Source organism: Nesoenas mayeri (genome assembly GCF_963082525.1).
Source record: "Nesoenas mayeri genome assembly, chromosome: 1".
Taxonomy (NCBI): domain Eukaryota; kingdom Metazoa; phylum Chordata; class Aves; order Columbiformes; family Columbidae; genus Nesoenas; species Nesoenas mayeri.
The window spans coordinates 199,155,229-199,175,318 of NC_137541.1; the positions used below are offsets into that span (position 1 = coordinate 199,155,229).

The 20,090-nt window shown below is 37.5% G+C and overlaps 1 protein-coding gene across 1 annotated transcript in view; it reads right to left on the reverse strand.

The window, feature by feature from the left end:
* ARHGAP42 (Rho GTPase activating protein 42) overlaps nt 1-20,090 on the reverse strand; it is a gene marked incomplete at both ends in the record, with an annotated part of 159,616 nt that overhangs the window by 20,419 nt on the left and 119,107 nt on the right. The window contains 10 exons of the mRNA XM_080363854.1: nt 1,683-1,788; nt 2,573-2,631; nt 3,853-3,937; nt 4,587-4,661; nt 6,043-6,105; nt 7,299-7,338; nt 8,326-8,404; nt 9,830-9,939; nt 12,211-12,311; nt 16,364-16,493. Coding sequence (XP_080219980.1) covers nt 1,683-1,788; nt 2,573-2,631; nt 3,853-3,937; nt 4,587-4,661; nt 6,043-6,105; nt 7,299-7,338; nt 8,326-8,404; nt 9,830-9,939; nt 12,211-12,311; nt 16,364-16,493 — 848 coding nt within the window. The remainder of the gene's footprint in view (nt 1-1,682; nt 1,789-2,572; nt 2,632-3,852; nt 3,938-4,586; nt 4,662-6,042; nt 6,106-7,298; nt 7,339-8,325; nt 8,405-9,829; nt 9,940-12,210; nt 12,312-16,363; nt 16,494-20,090) is intronic.

Here is a 20,090-nt window from a genome sequence, read left to right on the forward strand (position 1 = left end):
TCCAGAGACTAATTTTGAATTCAGTCTCATTAGAATTGCTAGCATAAACAACAGCTGGCAAATTATTAAAGAAATTAGAAGGAAAGAAAAGAACTGAAAGTTTTCAGTATAAAACTCTCAATTTATCAAATATATGATAGTCAAGAATTAAAGAGAACAATTAATGAAGAGAATACTGCAGGCAAGCTTTTTGTTGGGAATGCATCTGATGTCATACTGAGAATAAAGAGGCCAGGAAAAAAGGTCAAGAAAGAAATGTTTGCCGATAACTAATTCGGCCAACAAATAAGTCAATTCCTATGTGTATATATATATAGCTAATTTTGGGGCTTCCAGACCAGCAGCTTTTACGAAATCATTAATCTCTCAGTAAATGTTTTAATTTTTTACAGGGTTAGAAAGGGGGAGACATCACATGTTTTTAGTTAATCAAAAAACTCTGAGTAAGAAACTTGTTTTCATCTGGTTCTCCAGGTTACCCCATGTGTGACAAGATGCAAGGTCTGCCTAATTGGTTTTTGCAATGGGAGCATTCACAGCAAGTTGGTAACATGTTAGTTCTACAGGGGGCTAATGGCATAAAGGGCTAAAAATAATTTATTAGGGCTAAATGATTTCCTATCAAAGAAATTTTCAAAGTTTTCGTGTCTATAAGAGGAAGCAAAACTGCATTAGGCTCCACTGCAGACAGCTCCCTGCAGGCTGGGGCTCCAGCTGTGATCGAAAAAGCAGAATAGCTGGGATGTAACGATCAGAATGAAAACAACATGGACTTATGTCTTCTACATATCTCAGTCATGCGGGCTTGATCTGAACAACTGCTGTTTCAGTAGTCATATTCTCAGATCATTGATAAATGTACTAGAATATACAGCATCCTAAATGAGAAAGAATAATACATATTAAAAAGTATTCAGCAAATGCCAGTGAAAACTGGCCAAAGATTTACTAAAGTGATAAGAAAAAAATTGATGCAGAAACATGATAAATTATAATGTAATAAAGGCATGTAATCATAGCTATTGACATAGACAGGGAATAAAACCTTGTCTCACAGCATGTGCCAAGTGTAATTCAGTGAAGACAAGGGGTCATCAGTTCAAAGAAATGCAAAATCTTTTCAATCTGACATTTAGTTAATACCCAGAGAAGCCAATGAAACAAAGGAGATTCAAAAGTGGGTCTGGACATTTCCACAGATATCAAAAATATAACTAAGAATACTTCAAATTACTGTTTCCAAATGAAACTACACTTCAGAACTGTTAGAAAAATAAGATCAAACATGAAGGCTAAGTATTATCATATTAGTCTCCATACATTTCTGAAACAGTGTGGGACCTCGAGTCAGATTCAAAATAGTGTTTTCTACTAGTGTTTTATGCGTTTCCTAAATTTAAGGAGTGTCAGTTCCTGTAGTAAACAGGAATGTGGACTAAAACTTTGAATGCCTTCACTTCATAAACATAACTTGTCATCTCAGTGGCTCTGGTGCTATTTTTTAATTTTGTTTCTATGGTGAGTATTCTTCACCTATGTTTAGAGGAGCATTTTAGAAACAAAACACAACTTCTAGTGATATTGTTTAAGCACAGAGAATGGATTAAGCAACACTGACAAATCTAAAGCAGAAATAATCACATCTTACAATAATATGAAAGAGAAAAATAAAAAATAATTACTTGACCAAGTGCTTGATAAGGATGTCCAGCATCTCTCTGTTCTTCTCTGGTAACTTATGCACAAGCGCGTGTACCGCCTCAACTCTGTAGTTCTGGTCATCTGACTCTATTAAACAGGGAACAAATATCGTTGATAGATTAGAGCATGTGCTAAGACACGACCACAAATGGCACCAATGTCTGTACATTACTACACACATGCATTACAAGAAGCCTTTAAAATGATGAGGATGATTTTATTATATTTATTACAACACTCTAAAATCTGTATTTCAAGTAACTCACCAATAGTAGTTATCACTGATATTGGAACCGACAAAGTTTGCAGCGATTTTGACCTAATGTGCCACTTCACTGAAATCCAAGATTCTACTCCTTGATATTAGAAATATATAAAATTCTAAAATGTCTTTTATTCTTATTTCACCAGAATGGGGAAATAACTTCAAATTCTAAACTGATGTCATTATAAAAAACAATCTTACTATTTCTGTATCTAATTACTCCATTTGTGAAAAGGAGATCATTATCACCCACTCCATTTCTCAAGGCAAACTGGGAAAATAAAGGTCCCTGCATCAGAGGGATGAATGCTATAGAAGCGTTATAAGCCCATATAAAACAAACTAACATATAAATCAAAGTTCAAAATTCCATGCAGAAAGCAGTCACACAGAACAAACCACTGAACAGCTTCACCTAGTGAGACTTCTCTGTTCTGAGGGCTTTCATGTGGCACTGTGCTGTCACATACAGTGACATGAAGAACTCGGATCCATGGCTGGATCACTCAATACTAGACCAAGGAGAAAAATAAGGACAGAAACTGAGGAGATTACGAGTCAGAAACAATATTACTTTCATTAACAATTATTTATTAATTTACTTACTAACAGCAACAATGAAATCTTTGTGCAGCTTGAAAGTCATCAGTGGTTCTGAAAGACACCTGGTTTTAAAATATTAAAAGGAAAATTTTAAAGAGAGCCATCACTCAAAGTCTTGTTAAGTTTTATGGGTGTGATTATAACAGCCCTCAACATCTGCAGAAAGTATATTGGTATGTCCTAGGAAACCCAATTCAGTGATGACTGATTACAAGTAATATACAACTCAGTCACGTACATAGTCTGAAAATCTCTTGAGCTGAATCTGGTACCACCATCTAAATTAATAAGGGAACTATAACTGGCACTGACTTCAGCACAGAGACTCACTGTTTTCTGATTCCCAAGCTGTAGAACAGGAATAAATACAGCTGCAGAACATGGCACAGTGGGCTGCACAAGCCATCTTTTAAATGAAAGGCAAAAACATGATGAAATTTGGGACCAAAATTCTGATCATAGAAATCCTAGAAGAGTCACTCTGACCAGCAGACTGTGACTTGCTTTACAGACACAAGCACACAGTATCTGCAATGATTTGTGCTTCTGAAGATGTATTAAAAATTTCTTCAACCAAAGCCAGTCTTCTCAATGAGGTTTACATGAGCATTTCACTATAAATCCTAGGTATGTAGGTATGTTTTCCAGAGTGAATAGGGATTTCTGTGATGCTGCCCTTTGTTAGAGGAGCAGTTGAGGAAATCTAGATTTTTAGAAGGCACAAAACACTCATCATCTGGGTTTAATGCTTTTTATTATGTTTCTTTTGAATGTTATATATATTTTGAATGTTATATATTGACACCCAAAAAGTGTGTTATCTTGCAAGTACCATAATTCTTGAAAATTCTGTCTCTTAGTGGCAAAAATGTTAAGAGAAAATGATAATGTTGGAGGGATAAAAACCTACACTTTTGCACAGATTTCATTCTGCGGCAACAATAATGCCAAGAAACCTCACAGTACACCAGCTTAAGGGATACAGAAAAGAAAGACTCTGCACAACACGCTTTGTGGTTAACCTAAACATTTTTAAATAAAAACATGCAATTAAATTCTGGCAAATTTAGGGCTATATAAGGCATGACTATCTTAATAAGGCAGAAAATATGTGACAAATTTTAGATTTATTATCATACTTGATCACATGGATATTAGGCGAGATAATAATATACTCAATTATTACCACGCTAAAAGATACGAGACGTGTAATACGATTTTAATAAGCAAAAGATTAATGGGCCAGAAAAAGAACATCAATATTTGTGCAGCATCATACTCACCTGAGGTAGTTTTTGAGTCCGCTTGTTATTGTTTTATTGTCCCAAAGTTCCAGATCAATATCCATATCAGGGGGAGACTTAGGAGCTGGTAGAAATTTTAATTATGATTGTGTTATAGTTTGACAAACACACTAACTAGAAAAGTAGCAAAACAGAAACTAACAAATTAGACATTTAGTTCATGTGATTACTTATTAGCCAAATTATCTACCAATCAGATCATTTTCAAACTTGTAATCTCTGCCAAAGTATTAGTAAAAATTAATTCAGCATTATTTAGTACCTGTAAACATTAACTATATGCACTGCATCAAAGTGTAAAGTAAGCCCAAGTCAACAGAGAATTACTATTGTATTTGGCTTAGACATTCAAATACAGGCATTACAGAGCCAAATTATGTAAAAGACTAGAACAACTGTCTATTAAACAGAATTATGCTGTGTTACAGAGCTAAGCTTTGGAATACTTCTGAAATATGCCAAATAGAACTTTAAAGGTAAAATAAATGCTTTTTAATGAGTATTTTGCTCATGTGTATCAATGATTGCATGCAGAAATTGAATGCTGATGCATACAAGAAACTAGGTAGATGGATCACTCATTTTAAGACTGCAAACTCAATTTAGTGGAAATTGTAAATATACTGACACACTCCTTTGTGTACAGCAGTTAAGGCAAAAGGGATCACAGCACATACGCTGCATATTGACAAAGGTTCACTTCAGATACTTACAAAATATGGTATTCATCAGCTTTTGCACCTTGGAATTTACACCTCCTATTCTGTACAGCCCCAGGATTGTAATACCTACATTAGGAAAACAAATGGAATGAAAATAATGTAAATATGGTTATTGCAATATATGCTGATGCATCTCCGGTGTATGTTTTCAAATCATCTGTATGCATTTATGGAAATGGTACAATTACGTTCTAAAGTACTGCTTTACCCTACTGAATGATCTTCTGGGATATTAACAAATGCATTCCACTGAATCCACACTATACCTTACACTAATCACAGTCCTACATTAACAGTACCCTTTCAAACAGAAATTACCCATACTAGCAAACAACAGAGATTACTGGGCAAAGTGAAAAATAAGACTCAAAAGCAGCCTTAAAACACATTACACGTCAAACAAGTTTATCATACCTAGACTTCAGTGGAATTACTATACATCTGTATTTGTTTAGAACACTGTCCCTTCCAATTAAGATCTAATTGACATCTACAGAGAAATAATGATTGTACCCCAAATAAAAACACACATAGCATACCACAGCAACAACTCAGTTGAGAATTTGTATATTATGCATGGATCCCCATGCAAAAGAGACAGTCAAGTCCCAATTTACCCATGTTTCAATTTTTTTTTTAATAGCACAGATGCTAATAAAAGAATAAGGTTTCAAGTGTGACCTTCACAACACAGCATTTCAGTATTCCAGTGATGTTAATTTCATTGCTTTTAAGTGCCTCTTAAAACCAGTGGTCTTCCCTTCTCCTCACTTTAGGTCTTACCATTTAAAAATTGCCCAATTTTAATTCCAAGACAACATTCCAAAGTCTGGTCTCACTTGCATAATGTAGGTGATTTGGTCAGAAAACTTTTTTCTCCGCCTCCCCAGCAGGAAAAAACGCAAGCTCTGAGTCAGCAATGATTCCAAAGCTACATAACACTGTTACCTGTGAAACTGAATTCATGTTGGGCTCAGTGTTGCCCAGAGAGACCAAGCACAGCTTTTGGATCAGAAGGGAGCTGCACACCGGCACTTCAGTGCACGGGCAGGAAAAGATTCCCACTTTTTATGGAAAATTATACACCCACACCTCTTCATTTGAAAGGGGTTAATTAAAAAATTGCTGTGAGTTGCAAGGTATCACCTCAGCAGCAGACTGATTATTCTTTTTGTATATTCCCCCTGTCAAGCTATTAAGCTGTTTAAGTAACATGAAATTACAGAAAATGTTTAAAAAAACCACTTAAATGATAAGTTAAGAAATGCTGTCAGAACTTGTGGCAACAGTTATAGGCATAAAGCACATGGATAAAATGTGAAAAGCCAAAAAACAAACGATGGACACACTTCAAAGCACAGCTGTAAAACATGTAGAATTAATTGAAGTAATATTTGAGAAAAATAGTCATAATAATCTAATACATAATTTGCTATTTAATACACACCTCTTGTTTCTACAGCATGAATACATTTCCTCACAAAGTTGAAACCTGCTTCATTTAAGAACACTATAAAAAGAAGAAAAAAAGTTATTTATTTTCTAATGTAGGAATACACAAAATCTCCCTGTTTAGCTACAATCACGTTAGTCAAGAAGGACTGATGCACATCTGTCCAAGAGATTATAATACTCCTTCTGTAATAGTATTCTTGTAGATGAATCCTTAGCACTTGAAATCCAACTTTCTGATCATTAGTGATTCATTATGAGCAGAATATTGTACTGTTTTTTTCTGAGAAACCAGTAGTCCCTCTACAAATACAGATGAAACCCTGTTGCTTTAAAAGATTCCTGTACTCCTCTGCTCAAGAAAATGCCTTTAACAGTTCAGGACCTACATTATGAACAGAATATATTCATTCGTTTTAATACGACAACATTATTTGTTCCTTGCACATGCACATAACCGCTTGTAAAATGCTAACAAAGGAAAACAATCTTTGTTATTGATTTTAATTAGTGAGCTTATCTCTAGTGAATGCACTTCTAGTCAACTTTTGTATCTTCGATGCTCACTGCTCCACCTACTTGTATAGACAAGATCTTAAAGCAGCATATGTGTCACCATTAAAATAAACACCATCCTATGAAAAACAGAGGTAGTGGCTTAAATTTTACATTTCCAGAGTCTCAAATATACCTGCTGTGAAGATGTATGTCCCTATCTGACTCATTTCTCTCTCTCTGAGATACATACACCCACGCATGTAAATTATTTTTATGTATTTTTCTTTATATTATGTTAACATATATGTGTTAATGTTAATACAATTATACACATAAATCTCATAGCACCCTTAAATATAATCATTTTATTACTTAGTGTATGTGTAACAGATACACATCCACCTAAAACCAAAAATATGTGATCCATATGGGATATTATTTCAACACACTGGCATGTATTTACATTTAGGCAGATAGACTACTGATAGAAACTTTTTACAGATTTGTTAAATATATTGTAGCTCTGGAGCCAATCAAATTTCTCCCAATTTAGGTTTATAGTAGTACAAAAGTTGAAGGCTTTTGCACAGTTTACACAGCTTGCAATGTGATTCTGTGTAAGCCAACAAACAGTGATTTCACAGCAATAGAAAGAAAACGTAAAATAATTAATCTCACACGCATACATCTAGAAACCAGGAAGTTACAGACATCTAGCAATATTTGGTAACTCTACATTAAAAAAGAGCTTACTTTCTTCCTTCTTGCTAATGATGGCTGGTAGTGTGTAGATCTGTAAAAAATAAAACCGCAACATGTCAGTGTTTGTGATTTAAATTCTTCATTGCCAGGCTTGTTGGCAGTTCTTACGCGAGCAGCAACATGCTGTGTGTTAGCTTGCTGGCAGGGGAAAGCCAGCCTGGCCTTCCACCCAGAATAACAGCCCTGTGCCCGGACCTGAGCAGGTGCAGAGGGGACCAAGCCCCGTTCTGGTTGTGTCTGCAGTTTTACACAGCTGGTCACCTTCCCCGCTGGGGAGAAGGCAGAGGGCCAGCAGGGTGGGTCCCACAAACATACCCAGACTGGCCTCGAGATTCTAGATTGACTTAGGATTTAATAGCACTACATTTATGGGCACTAAAATGTGTTAGAAGTCAGATTTGCAGACTCCATTAAATAGGTTACATTTCAATACAACTACTGATCTAATTTCTGTACTGTTTCAGTCTAGCAAGAAGCTTGTAAAAACACTCAGCTATTTCATAAAATCGACCAAACATTTTTCCCCTTGGACACAGGTCTGGTATCACCCTTACTCAGTGACTATTTTAAGAACAGACTAATAGTGGGAAGAAATCTCAGACAAGACTGTCCCTTAGTAGCTTTCAGCACATTTTTACGTTCTTTGCAGTTCCTTTCAAGATGGTGCTGTTTACCTCACAATGCTGCCCCAAAGATGGTTTGTCTTTAACAGAGCAGAAACAACTTCACAAATGTGATCTGAACCATGAATCCTATTAGACAATATGCCATCATATTATTAAAACATTAAATATCCTAAAATAATAATATACAAATAAAGGCTTAAATTCACTAATAATTCTGCTTTTCTGTTTTGTACCTATCTTCACTGTGTATCTGTGATAGCGTCTCACATAGAACACGACTGTATTTGCCCATATTGTAACAGAGTATCTAAAATGCATACTAGCTTCTTTCTTTAATACATGTGCCACAAAACTGTAAAACGAAATGAAAATGAAAAAAAAGACATCCTTACTGGTTCCTTTCCATCCATTGCTTCAAGCCAAAGTTTTCGGTTGGATTCTGAAAAAGCTTGTAGTGTGATGATTCCAGGTCTGTCAAAAATACACATATATACTGAAGTCACTATTTTTTTTCTCCAACAGTATACAAAGTCAGAATCTAAATGCATATTGATGTGAATACATAAAGGGCAGAAAAGTTAAGTAAATTTGTTGGCTTCTGACGTAACACAGTAACTCTGAGCTAGATTTAAAAACATTTCTGTTTCTTAAAAGTTCAGTACTGCAACACATAATTTTAGATGCCTAAGCACTACAACCCTCTAATAGGTATTAGGCACCTCCATATTGCAGGATGAGTTATACACCCACAAACAGGATCCAATACAACCCACTTTTCAGTGGGGAGATGCTGAGGGTGGAAAACTTAAGAGCAAGATGCCTCAGCTGAATTTGATTAAATATGTCTATGCCTGAGCTGGTTATCTACCTTCCTTTCATGGTAAATGAAAATAAGTAGGTACTTTTAATCTGAAAGTAATCATAACACAATATGGACACTCAAAGCCAGTCAAAAGAAGTGTGCCTTAAAATGGCTGCCTAAAACGAGCACCTTGAAATAGCATGTTAAGTATGGAGATGTAAAGCCAACTGATCTGAATACTATTACAGTGAAGGAATTTTTTATGTGAGAGATTTAAAAAAACCCAGTTCTTTCTGTGGGCTCTGCTTTAACTGAAAAACATGGTGAAAAACATGGCATACACTCTCTGGTGATGAAGCTTTGACACTGCATAGAAAAAGAGTCATGGGAACCTGAGAGAGGATAAGAGAACCAATTTCAATCTTTGTTCCTGAAATAATTACGTGAACAGACATGTATATACAAAGAATTAGTCTCTATTTGTGATCACAGGCAAATCCGTTCTTCAAGAAACCATTTAAAACTAATTCACTGATTTGCCAACGTAGAATGCTCACGAGACAGTATTCCAACACTGTCTATATTTACATGAAATCGCTCACATTCTTAGTCATTACTGAGATCAGTACTGGCCACTGCATCTTCTCTTTCTTAGGAGAAAACCAACTTTTACCAACATGACATTCAGAACACATTAATGTTGCCCTTGTATATAAACTCCCACCAAAAATTTCTGGGTATTTTGTTGTCTGTTTATCTCCTCTGCTGACTTGTACAAAAATTCATTACTTTCCTCCTGAATATCAAATCAATGGGAAAAGTGAACCCTCTATCAGCCTGTGAAAGTTATATCCTTACAATAATGACCAAGTAACTTTGTATTCTACTTCCCTTTCAATCTTCTGTCCAAGTTTCCAGAATGCATTTAACTTATAGGCCATGCATATTTGTAATGAATCAAAATGTCCTAAAGGAATAAATAACATGTGAAAAGTGCCTGCAACTGTCTCTTTGATGAGAACTTAAAGAACTTCAGATGAAACATTATTCTGTGCAGTTTTGTTTAACTTCAACACAATGGAAAAAATTCAAACCTCTCAAAAACTTCAATATCAAAACAGAAACGTTTGTCAATGGAATCTGTCTTTCTCCTGATGCAAGATTTGAGCTTGAATATTTCTGGTGAGCTTGTGACAAGGCCATTCTATAAAACAAAACAAAACAAAATTAGCATAGGCAGTATGCTGATATACCTTGGCTTCACATCTTAAATTCAACTGTATGGACAGTCCAAAGAATATGCCTTAAAATTAAAATTATTTAAGAACATACACAATAATTTATTTGTATATAAAAGAAGACTAAATTAATAGCTTTCTGTCACATTTGTTATTTGATCATTATATTTCAGAAATATTCAAAATTTTACAAACGTCTGCATATATAATGTGATTATATGCTACAACTTAGAATGAATATCATATAACTCTGTCAACTCTCACATATAGATGAAAAGATTTCTACAGAATGAAGCTGACTAACTCCCAGTTCTGGCCACCATCATCATGACGCCACTCTATAATGTTGGAAATACTGCTGCAGTCAGTGGAGCTTCTGAGAAATGGGAGAAAGCAAATGTCACCTCTGTCTTTAAGAAGGTCAAGGAGAAGGATACAGAATCAGAGAATTGTTTAGGTTGAAAAAGACCATTAAGATCATCAAGTCCAACTGTTATCTAGCACTGCTAAGTCCACTTCTAAACCACGTCCCTAAGAACCTCATCTACGTGTCTTCGAACTCCTCCAGGAATGGTGACTCCACCACTTCCCACAGCCTGTTCCAATGCCTGACAACCCTTTCTGTGAAGAAATTTTTCCCAGTATCCAATTTAAACCTCTCCTGGTGCAACGTGATGCCATCTCCTCTCATCCTATGTGAAACTACAGGCCAGTCTGCATCACCTTGGTCCTTGGGAAGGTGACGAAGTGAATAATCCTGGCAAACATTTCCAAACATATTAAGGGTGGAAAGGTAACAGGAAGTAGTCAGCATGAATTTAATGAAGGGGAAATCATACAAGATCAACTTGATAGCCCTGTACAATGTGATGGATGGCTCAGTGGATGATGGAAGAACAACAAATGTTGTTTATCTCAACTTTAGCCAGGCTTTTGACACTACATCCTAATACAACAGGATGTTTCCTACTATGATCCCTCTCCTCTGTTCAGCACCAGTGAGACACATCTGGAGTGATGGGTCCAGTGCTGGGCTCCCCAGTACAAGAGAGACAGTGATGTACTAGAGCAAGTCCAGCTAAGGGCTACCAAGGTGATTAAGGACTTAAGAAGGACAGGGAACTGCTGGAGAGAGTCCAGTGCAGGGCAACAAAGATGGTTAAGGGAGTGGAGCATCTCCCGTATGAGGAAAGGCTGAGGTAGCTGGGTCTCTTTAGCTTGGAGAAGAGGGGACTGAGGGGTGACCTTATTAATGTTTACAAATATATAAAGGGTGGGTGTAACGAGGATGGAGCCAGGCTCTTCTCGGTGGCAAACAATGATAGGACAAGGGGTAATGGGATCAAACTGAAACACAAGAGGTTCCACTTAAATTTGAGAAGAAACTTCTTCTCAGTGAGAGTGACAGACACTGGAACAGGCTGCCCAGGGGGGTTGGGGAGTCTCCTACTCTGGAGGCATTCAAGACCTGCCTGGACACCTTCCTATGTAACCTCATCTAGGTGTTCTGCTCTGGCAGGGGGATTGGACTAGATGATCTTTTGAGGTCCCTTCCAATCCCTGACATTCTGTGATTCTGTGGTCTGTCATATGAGGAAAGGCTGAGAGAGCTGGGACTGTTCAGTCTGGAGAAGGGGATCTTACCAGTGATTGATCTATAAATACCTGATGGAAGGAGTAAAGAAAACTGAGTCAGATTCTTCTCAGTGGGCCCAGTGAAAGATCAAGCGGCAATGGGCACCAACTGAAACACAGGTAATCCCACTTGAACTTAAGAAAAAGGTTTATTTTATGGTAGTCACATGCTGAAACAGGTTGCCCACAGAAGTTGAGGGGTCTCCATCCTTGGAGATATCTAAAACCTGACTGGACACAGGCCCTGCTGACCTGTTCTGTTCAACCCTGCATTGACCATGGAGATTAAACTAGGCGATCTCCAGAGGTCCCCTTCAAACCTCATCGATTCTATGATTCTGTGCAGACGTGATAGATTTCCTATGCATTTGCAACTACCACATTAGAGAAGTAATTTAATATATAGCTTATATAAGTTTTTAAAGAAATAGTTTTATTTAAATATTTAATTTGTCTATACTATATAAGACAAGCATTGTTTCATGCATGAAAACAGCTTTATGCTTTGTTCACCACATTTTTGTCTTTGAACAGTTCCTGAATGCTTAATATACACAATGGAATATACAGTTCATGTATGCATTCATGAATGTGAAACTTACCACTTTTCCACCAGATTTTGTTTCAGCTATATTCATTGTAAATGTTTTTGTTCCTTTATCGTAAGTGCAGTAATGTTTTACCCATGTAAATCCAAGAGGTCCTAGATTAAAGAAAGACAGCATTAAATATAATTATTTTGGCATTTTATCATTATTTTAGTTGTAGTTAGATAAAATACAGAAATGAAGCAACAGCATCTACGTGTAGCCTACAAAAGAAAAACCAAACCAAACTCCCCTAATTTTTTAATTGGAACATGTTTTCCAGGTATAATTCTCAAGCAGCTTGATGAGGTTGCCCAACAAAATTCTAGCAGACTGATCTTCTTTGGCAACTGGATGTGTAACAGCATTTTGCTCGGATAGACAGGCAGGAGACAGGTAAGATCCTGAGGATTTTTCTGCCTAGGAAATACAGTTGAGGATTTTACCAACCCAAGTGCAGCACTAGGATTCAGTATTCTTTCCTTCCTCTGAGCAAAACCTCAAAGTCTGGTATTAGACACAGAAAACTCAATGAAGTAATGCAGTTAGAGTGCATTTCCCCTTTACTTTCAGAGCTCTTTTCAAAGGTAACAAATGCTTCTGGTAGTACCATAGGAACTCCATTCTTCTACCTGTTACCTTAAGGGAGTGGGTAAAACGGCACTGGCTCAGAGACACGTTCCATCTTATGTAGCTGAGCACTGGAGGGTGATTTCATTATGGAAAAGGACAGGAAGGTGAGGAGCAGTGGACTCTCAAATAATAGTGATTTAGAGATGAGGAGTAAAATGCTGGATGGTAGAGGAGGCACTTTCAGCCAGAAACAGCAGCCTTTTATGCCTTGGAAGGGGTCCTGCTGGGGAAGAGGTGGCTGTAACAGTGGTGTACAACTGACGGTGTCCACAAACTGACAACTGCACATACCCACAATATCAAAGTATAATGTACTTATGGATTTACTAGTCTTCGATTGAGATAGCCACACATGAAATCTGCAGTGACCGCCAAGTAAGTGGGTGTGTGCTTTATCCTGGAGAGCTCACACCACACAACTTCCTAATCCTACTGCAAAGTACTGGATTTCTGATGAGGAAGATGTTTTCACTCCTGGATTACCCAGAGATTTGCTCAGGCCTTCCTGTGAACCTTCATTCACTAATCTAAACACAAAACCCTCTTAAGTTTAAGCTCAATGCTATTTTAAACTTTGGCCACTAACATAGCTTAGATACAGGTATTTATAATGTGTTCTTTGCTGTGAGGACACCATTCCCATAATTCTCTCCATATCGCAGAAGTACAGCCAAGATCTCTCACAATTTTCTGGAAAAAAATGTTTACTATAGCAGAGAGAACAAGATAAGCTCCCCAAATTCTTACAGATACATCTAGAGGAGTGGTGCACTGCAGAGGACAAGATAATTCAGGTTTTTGCAGTGTGACTGCTCGCCCTTGGGCCAGAACATTATGGCTATAACTGCACTGGTTAATAAAGAGTGCTGGCAGCATTCATGGTCATTAGATAACACATAGTCAACAGGTAACTTGGACAAAGCTTTTTGATTTTTGAGGTTAGGAAATTTAGCACAGAGGGTGGGATATTCTGTGTAAGTCGTTCCCAGTGGCAGAAAAAAGCCCCATATATTTCATTAATACCAGCATTGATACAGCTTCTGGGTCAGAGAGACCAAACACAGTGGCTGCGTGTGAAGAGGTACCAAGAAGGAGGAGTGTTTCTTTCCCCTTGGACAGCATCGTGCTTCAGAGCCTGGCATTCAAACACGGTCCCCCTCTGCAGAGCCATCACCAATGCAGGGGACGAAGTAAAATACTTATATATGATGCAGTACTGTAACTACTGTTTAAAATCAGAATAGGACAGGAACAGATGATACTTTCAACCCACATGTGATTTTCAAGTTCATTTCAATGGGAAAATATGATCTTGTTTTTTCAAAGTATAGTATATCTGAACCTTCTAATTGTTTTTAAAATGAAAGAACTCTGAGTTAAATATATATATGCATATACATATATATTTTTTTAAATGTCAGCAGTTAAGTAAAAATGCAAGGTGTTAAAACCAAACCTAGTAGTTTTGCTGTAGCTACAATGTCTTTGTCTTCTAAATGTAGCCTTTCGCAAAGGTAGTGGATATGCAAAAGCTTGCATTGGTCACAAAAGCTGGACATCTGGCAATCCACCAATGTAGATGTGGAAATGTACACAGTCTGTTAAGCCAACTCAGAGAAAGTTCTTCTGTTGCCTCCGTTTCACAGGGAAGTAATGTCATGAACTGACAAGTCAACTCAGCCTCAGAATTTAACTGTTCTGTTCCTATATTGTAAGTTATTTTCACTTAGCAAAACAAAATCTATAATAATGTCAAATTGATTTTTCTTCTGATGGCATTTCATTAACTTTTTTAGCATATACAAGAAAGATGAGCCCTCTGAAAGCAATTTTAGATGAGTTTTGAAGTCACCTGTTTTTTCATTAATTGTAACCAGAAACCTACACTGAAACTTAAAGTTACTCATGACTGTCCATCTGAATAAAAAGCAATTCATGGCCTACTGCCGTTTTCTTCAAAAAACATATTTACCACCATGCATTTCACTAATAAATATATGCTGGATTTAGTTTTACTCTCAAGAATATCAAGTATTTAACCCAGTTGTCCAAAATTTGACATGAGCCTATGGGGTGATAGCTGTAAAAAAGTAAATCCACATGCCAAGGAAATACATAACTAATACCTTCCCCACTGACACACAGATCACAGGCCCTGTTACTCTTTACTACAGAATAAACTAATGAACAAATTTCTTTTCAGTAAGAGGATGTCAAGTTGGCCTCTCACTATTTAATGAAGCACAGCATGTGCCCAATGCTTCACTCCTTTTCTCCTTCCCCCATTAGCAGGGCTCAGTGTAATTTCCACTTAACGCAGGTTTCTTTTATCATTATTACGCAATTAAAATATAAAGGGTCTTCTTAAAAGTTTCAGTGCTACTGAGGGCAAAAGTGGCTGAGGTTAATGGTGACAAGCATTGAGGTTTATTTCTTTTAGCTCACATATGGAATAAAGATTAATTTCATGATGTTATTTGGAAAATCAATTATCTATAACTCCATGTAGTCTCTTGAGTTATCATCTAAAAGGGAAGCAGTGAAGACGATCTCATCAAAGCTGAAGTCAAATGGGGTCAAGTCTAACACAGGAATTCTATATCCAGATGCCTTCTATTTTTTTCAGATTGAGAAATAAGATGTAAAAATGTATTTAATAATTTTTGCACAAATATCAAACTTGTACAAGCATGTACACACTATCTCAAAAAGTTGCTATATACTTTTCTAATGTCAGGCTGATTCCACAGCAAATAGAAAAATGAATAAATAAATAGACAAATCTGGGTACCCCATGTAATGGAAACTATTTTTCTGAGGGTTTTGCATGATCCTACCTAATAAAGCTAGTTTGGCTTGCTTTTCTATACTGGTTAGGGTATAAAACAGCGGCAGCTGATACTTCAGGTGACATATAGTTTTGAATTACCTCATATGACTTTTCACATATTTCCCGTTCTGTTTTCATTTACAACATCATGTATAGTTAGGCTCTTCAAAGTAGTTTCAACAACTTTAGTTTTATTCCTTCATTTAGCTCACCACTTCATTCTCATGTCTCATGAAGTGAATGAAACATAGGATAGATTTAGAGCTATTTTGAAGCTGGTGGACTGTATTTAGGTCACTTTTCTTCCTCTTACACCTTTGTTTTCCATTATGTGCATGTTCATTTACCCTTAGGGTGACTGCAAGGTGAAGGGCAGCCAGCCAGAGCAGAGCTGGCTACCAGTAAGGCACTGGGGCGGTCAGTAGCAGGAACCCAGGGGCCCCACAAGGACCTGAGGGCAGGAGTTGAGTTGCTTTGTGTGTTATGACCACCACCCCATCTGACTGCAGCTACTCTGAGTGCTTTCTGAGAAGTTAAACACTTATTCTTCATTTGAACCTCTCAATCATTTGGAAGGCAACCACAGCAGAGTCTGCAGACATTCAAACACAGAGCTGTTGTGCTGTCCTGCTAATTAAACAACTTTCTCGTCCTTACATTTGTTGCTGTGCCTTTCAAATCAAAAGGTATATCTGTTTTACTCACGTTTCTCCTGCACATAGAGATAGCCTTCCATTGTCCATTGACTTGGCGGTCTGTAATCCTGGTTGGCTGATTTCATTCTTTGCATGAGTCTCTCCACTTCTTGCCTAGTGCTTTCGAAATTATTCCTGGTCTAATACCCGGAAAAAGAAGCAAACAAAAAACCATATTATCTCACGTAAGTTCTAAAAAACAATGGAGAACTAATTGTTAATAATGCCAAGGACACTGTACTGGAGACCAACAGAAGCATTTACCAGAGATAAATAAGGAAAAACAAATTTAAAAAAAGCAATGAAGAATAATACTCTTCATTGCCCTAGAAGCCTAGGAATAACACAGTAATGAAGAATTAAAGCACACAAGTGTAAAGGAAACATCGAGAATAGTAACTTTCCTCTTTCTGCAGGTCAGTAACCTCAGAAAGGAGGTAATTTCACATCTTCAGGTATGCTTACGCAGCATTTTGCAGACTTTCTCTCTGTGTACTCTAGAATCCACAGACAGAAGCCAGGCTGAACTAGAAGCTTCTGATGGCACAGCCCCACACCTGATGTAAGAAATCCCACTTAACCACTTGAAGCACAGTGCAGAAAACATGAGTTTGGTTTAATGCCAGGCGAATGTCTCTAAATGGCTGCAGTCTCTCCACAAGTGCATCCATATCTGCAGGAATACCACAGCTACCGGGACTCAGAACAGTCAGGTTAACCACACTGTCATGAACATTTTTTGATAGGATTGTGCAAACGGTGCCAAAAGCACGGAAGGACTGCGTCTGTCCTAATTGTGGTGTATGTAACCAGGCATCTGGCCAAGCAAAGAATGAGGTACAAAGGTGGGTTATTCATATTTTCTAATATCTATACTCATGTAAATGCACAGTTTTTCCTGTTGAATTCAGTAAGGCTCAGGTTTCCCTCCACACACCTGCCCCGATATAGTAGAGAATTATTATGAGGTGTCAGAGGTTTGATAGGTTGCTACAAACATACCAGATGTTGAACACTTTGTTCCTACAGGTAATAGAAAAGAAAAAAGATTTTTGTAATGTTTCTGTGAAGCCATCTTACAGACTCTAATCCTGACTAGCCAGAAAGGTACCCTCTTGGCTTTATACACTGGCAAATATTTTCCCCTCTTTATTAATTCATTCTTTATTCATTCATGGAGTTGCACAGTAGTATAATAACACACATGTTAAATCTTCTTCTTGAAGATAAACATTATTATTAGAGAGGGAGGTAAAACTCCTCTCTGAGCTTTCCAGATGATATCATTAGGGTGAAGTATCAATTCAGACCAAAGTTAACAGAAGTCATTTTGAGACCTTCAAGAGGGGCTTGCCATTGAAGGATGGATGTCCCCATTTTGAGAGCTTATAGCTGTTTTTCTATTAAGTTTTTAATTACTACTATTTAGGAAGCCAGGACTTTGAATTAAATTATAGAAAACAAAGCCAAATGGACATACAAGGCACACCACTGGCCAGCTGAAACAGTGAACACAACAACAGGGCACGTTAGGATGCGGTGACCTGTGAAGAGCTGTCGACCTGCCACTACCTGCTACTCCTACGGCTGTTACTGCTCCGGCTCTAACCTGCAGGACAATTTTAAGAACAAAAACAGCAGTTCAGGTCAATTATTCTCCAAGACCTTAACATGGTGTAACGGAGAGGAGTACCTCTGACAGCTACAACAATTGTCCCTGAACACTGTCCTCAGTTTGTCTTCCCCTACACCTTCCATTCCAGTCTGAGGTTGGGCGATGCTCTGAGTGACAAGTCAGTAGACAGCCCAGCTGGTACAAGGAAGCTCTTGATCTAGATCTGGAGCCAGGATCCAAGTTTCTGTGTAAAAGCAGTGAATGACATCCCATACCCCACTGTATCTTCATGTATGTTTCTCTGATGTATAAATATGATAAAAAATAGTATTATAATACATAATTCTGCCTAACTTTACATCTCTCTCTACCTCTGTAGCCTATTTACAACTTCAAGTTGTACTTACATAATATTTAAGAAGAGATAAACTATTTCTTAATTAACACTGAAAATGAAAAAATCTTTAATGGTTCCGTTTCTCTAGATATAAGCACAGAAGAGACTAACATATTCTGGCTTACAATCCCAGTTTTGGTCTGCGCTGTGGGCTCTTGCTCCTCTCAGAACTTGCCATATTAAAGTAAATGAATCTGTGGACTGAAGCGCATTTTTCACCCTTTTACTGAAACTGTGAGGTGCAACAACACTGACCCCTTGTGCCTTTATCTGAAATAGTCTCAGTAGCAAACCCAAAATAGCAAATACATAATTTGAAAGGACAAGGGGCTGAGATGCTCTACCTTCAGAGAACATTTGCATTTTGATCCAAAAGGAAAAGGGTAATCATGTAGAAAGTTTTGCCTTGTTTCCCAAAGCAGTGTTTTAAATGGGATCTATACGTACATATGAACAACACAGAAGGGGAAGGGGCTACAGAGGGGTGCTGTGCGTTTTTAATCGCAGCCAAACCTGGAAGAGTGCAGTTCTCCTGAGAATACAGATCTACACTAACAGTGCTAAAGCAATGCTGTTGTCTAACTTTAAGTTAACATATGTCTCTCTAATAGCAAGATGCTACAGGGAAAATGTCAAGTGTTCTATTTCCCAGTAACCTACAGGGAATAGCAGTTGAGCGGGGTAAGGTGCTCCTGTACTCCCAGACATGTTTCATATTCCTTTAGTTCAGTGACCAAGGCACTATCCACAAAAGCTGGTGCCAGATTTTCTAAACTGTTGTAGATTTTTGGATTCTAATGGAGCTACAAAATTTCTGTTGAGTATCTTTTCTTGAAAGAATGAAATGGAAAAGAAATGGAGTCACCCCAAAAATACAGCATTTGGAGGAAATAACAGAATGACAGAATTCCTTCTTTTTTATTTTTTTTTTTTTACTGGAATTTGAAGTTACTTGTCATGAAAAATGTAGGCCTGGCCCAATATTAACAAGTTGAATTTCACTTTTTGCCTTAAAAGCAAGTGATAGTAGTTCTAATGCAGATCGGGTGCAAAGATGTTTTGTATATACTTGTGTGTCCTTGGAAGTGTAACATCTGAGTTACACAGTGAAATAAATACAGAATCACAGAGTCATTTAGGTTGCAAAAGAGATTTAAGATCTTGAAGTCCGACTGTTAACCTAACACTGTCAAGTCCATCACTAAACTATGTCCCTAAGCACCACATCTACATGTCCTTTAAACACCTCCAGGGATGGCAATGCAACCACTTCCCTGGGCATCCTGTTCTAATGCCTGACAACCCTTTCCACAAATAAATTTTTCCTACTATCCAATCTAAACCTCTCCTGACACAACCTGAGGCCATTTCCTCTTGTCCTATTGCTTGTTACTTGTGAGAAGAGACTGACACCCACCCTGCTATATATACACTTGTATGTGTGTATACACTTGTATATGGCAGTTATGATGAGCAGAAAAGTATGTTGATTAAATGCATTTTTGGTATTTCTGAAGGCAATGGTGCTTTTGGGCACAGTTAATCTTGTATGTATTTTACCACCAAACTCAGACCAATCTACAGGCAAAGATTCATCTGCTCAGTTGAGAGTAACTCTCTACACAAATAACAGACCCTTTCTTCCAGTGGAACTGAATGCGTGTGAGAGCTGCTCACCAAGGAGGAAGGTCCCACCAGTTCTCTGATGTGGACAAAATAAATCCA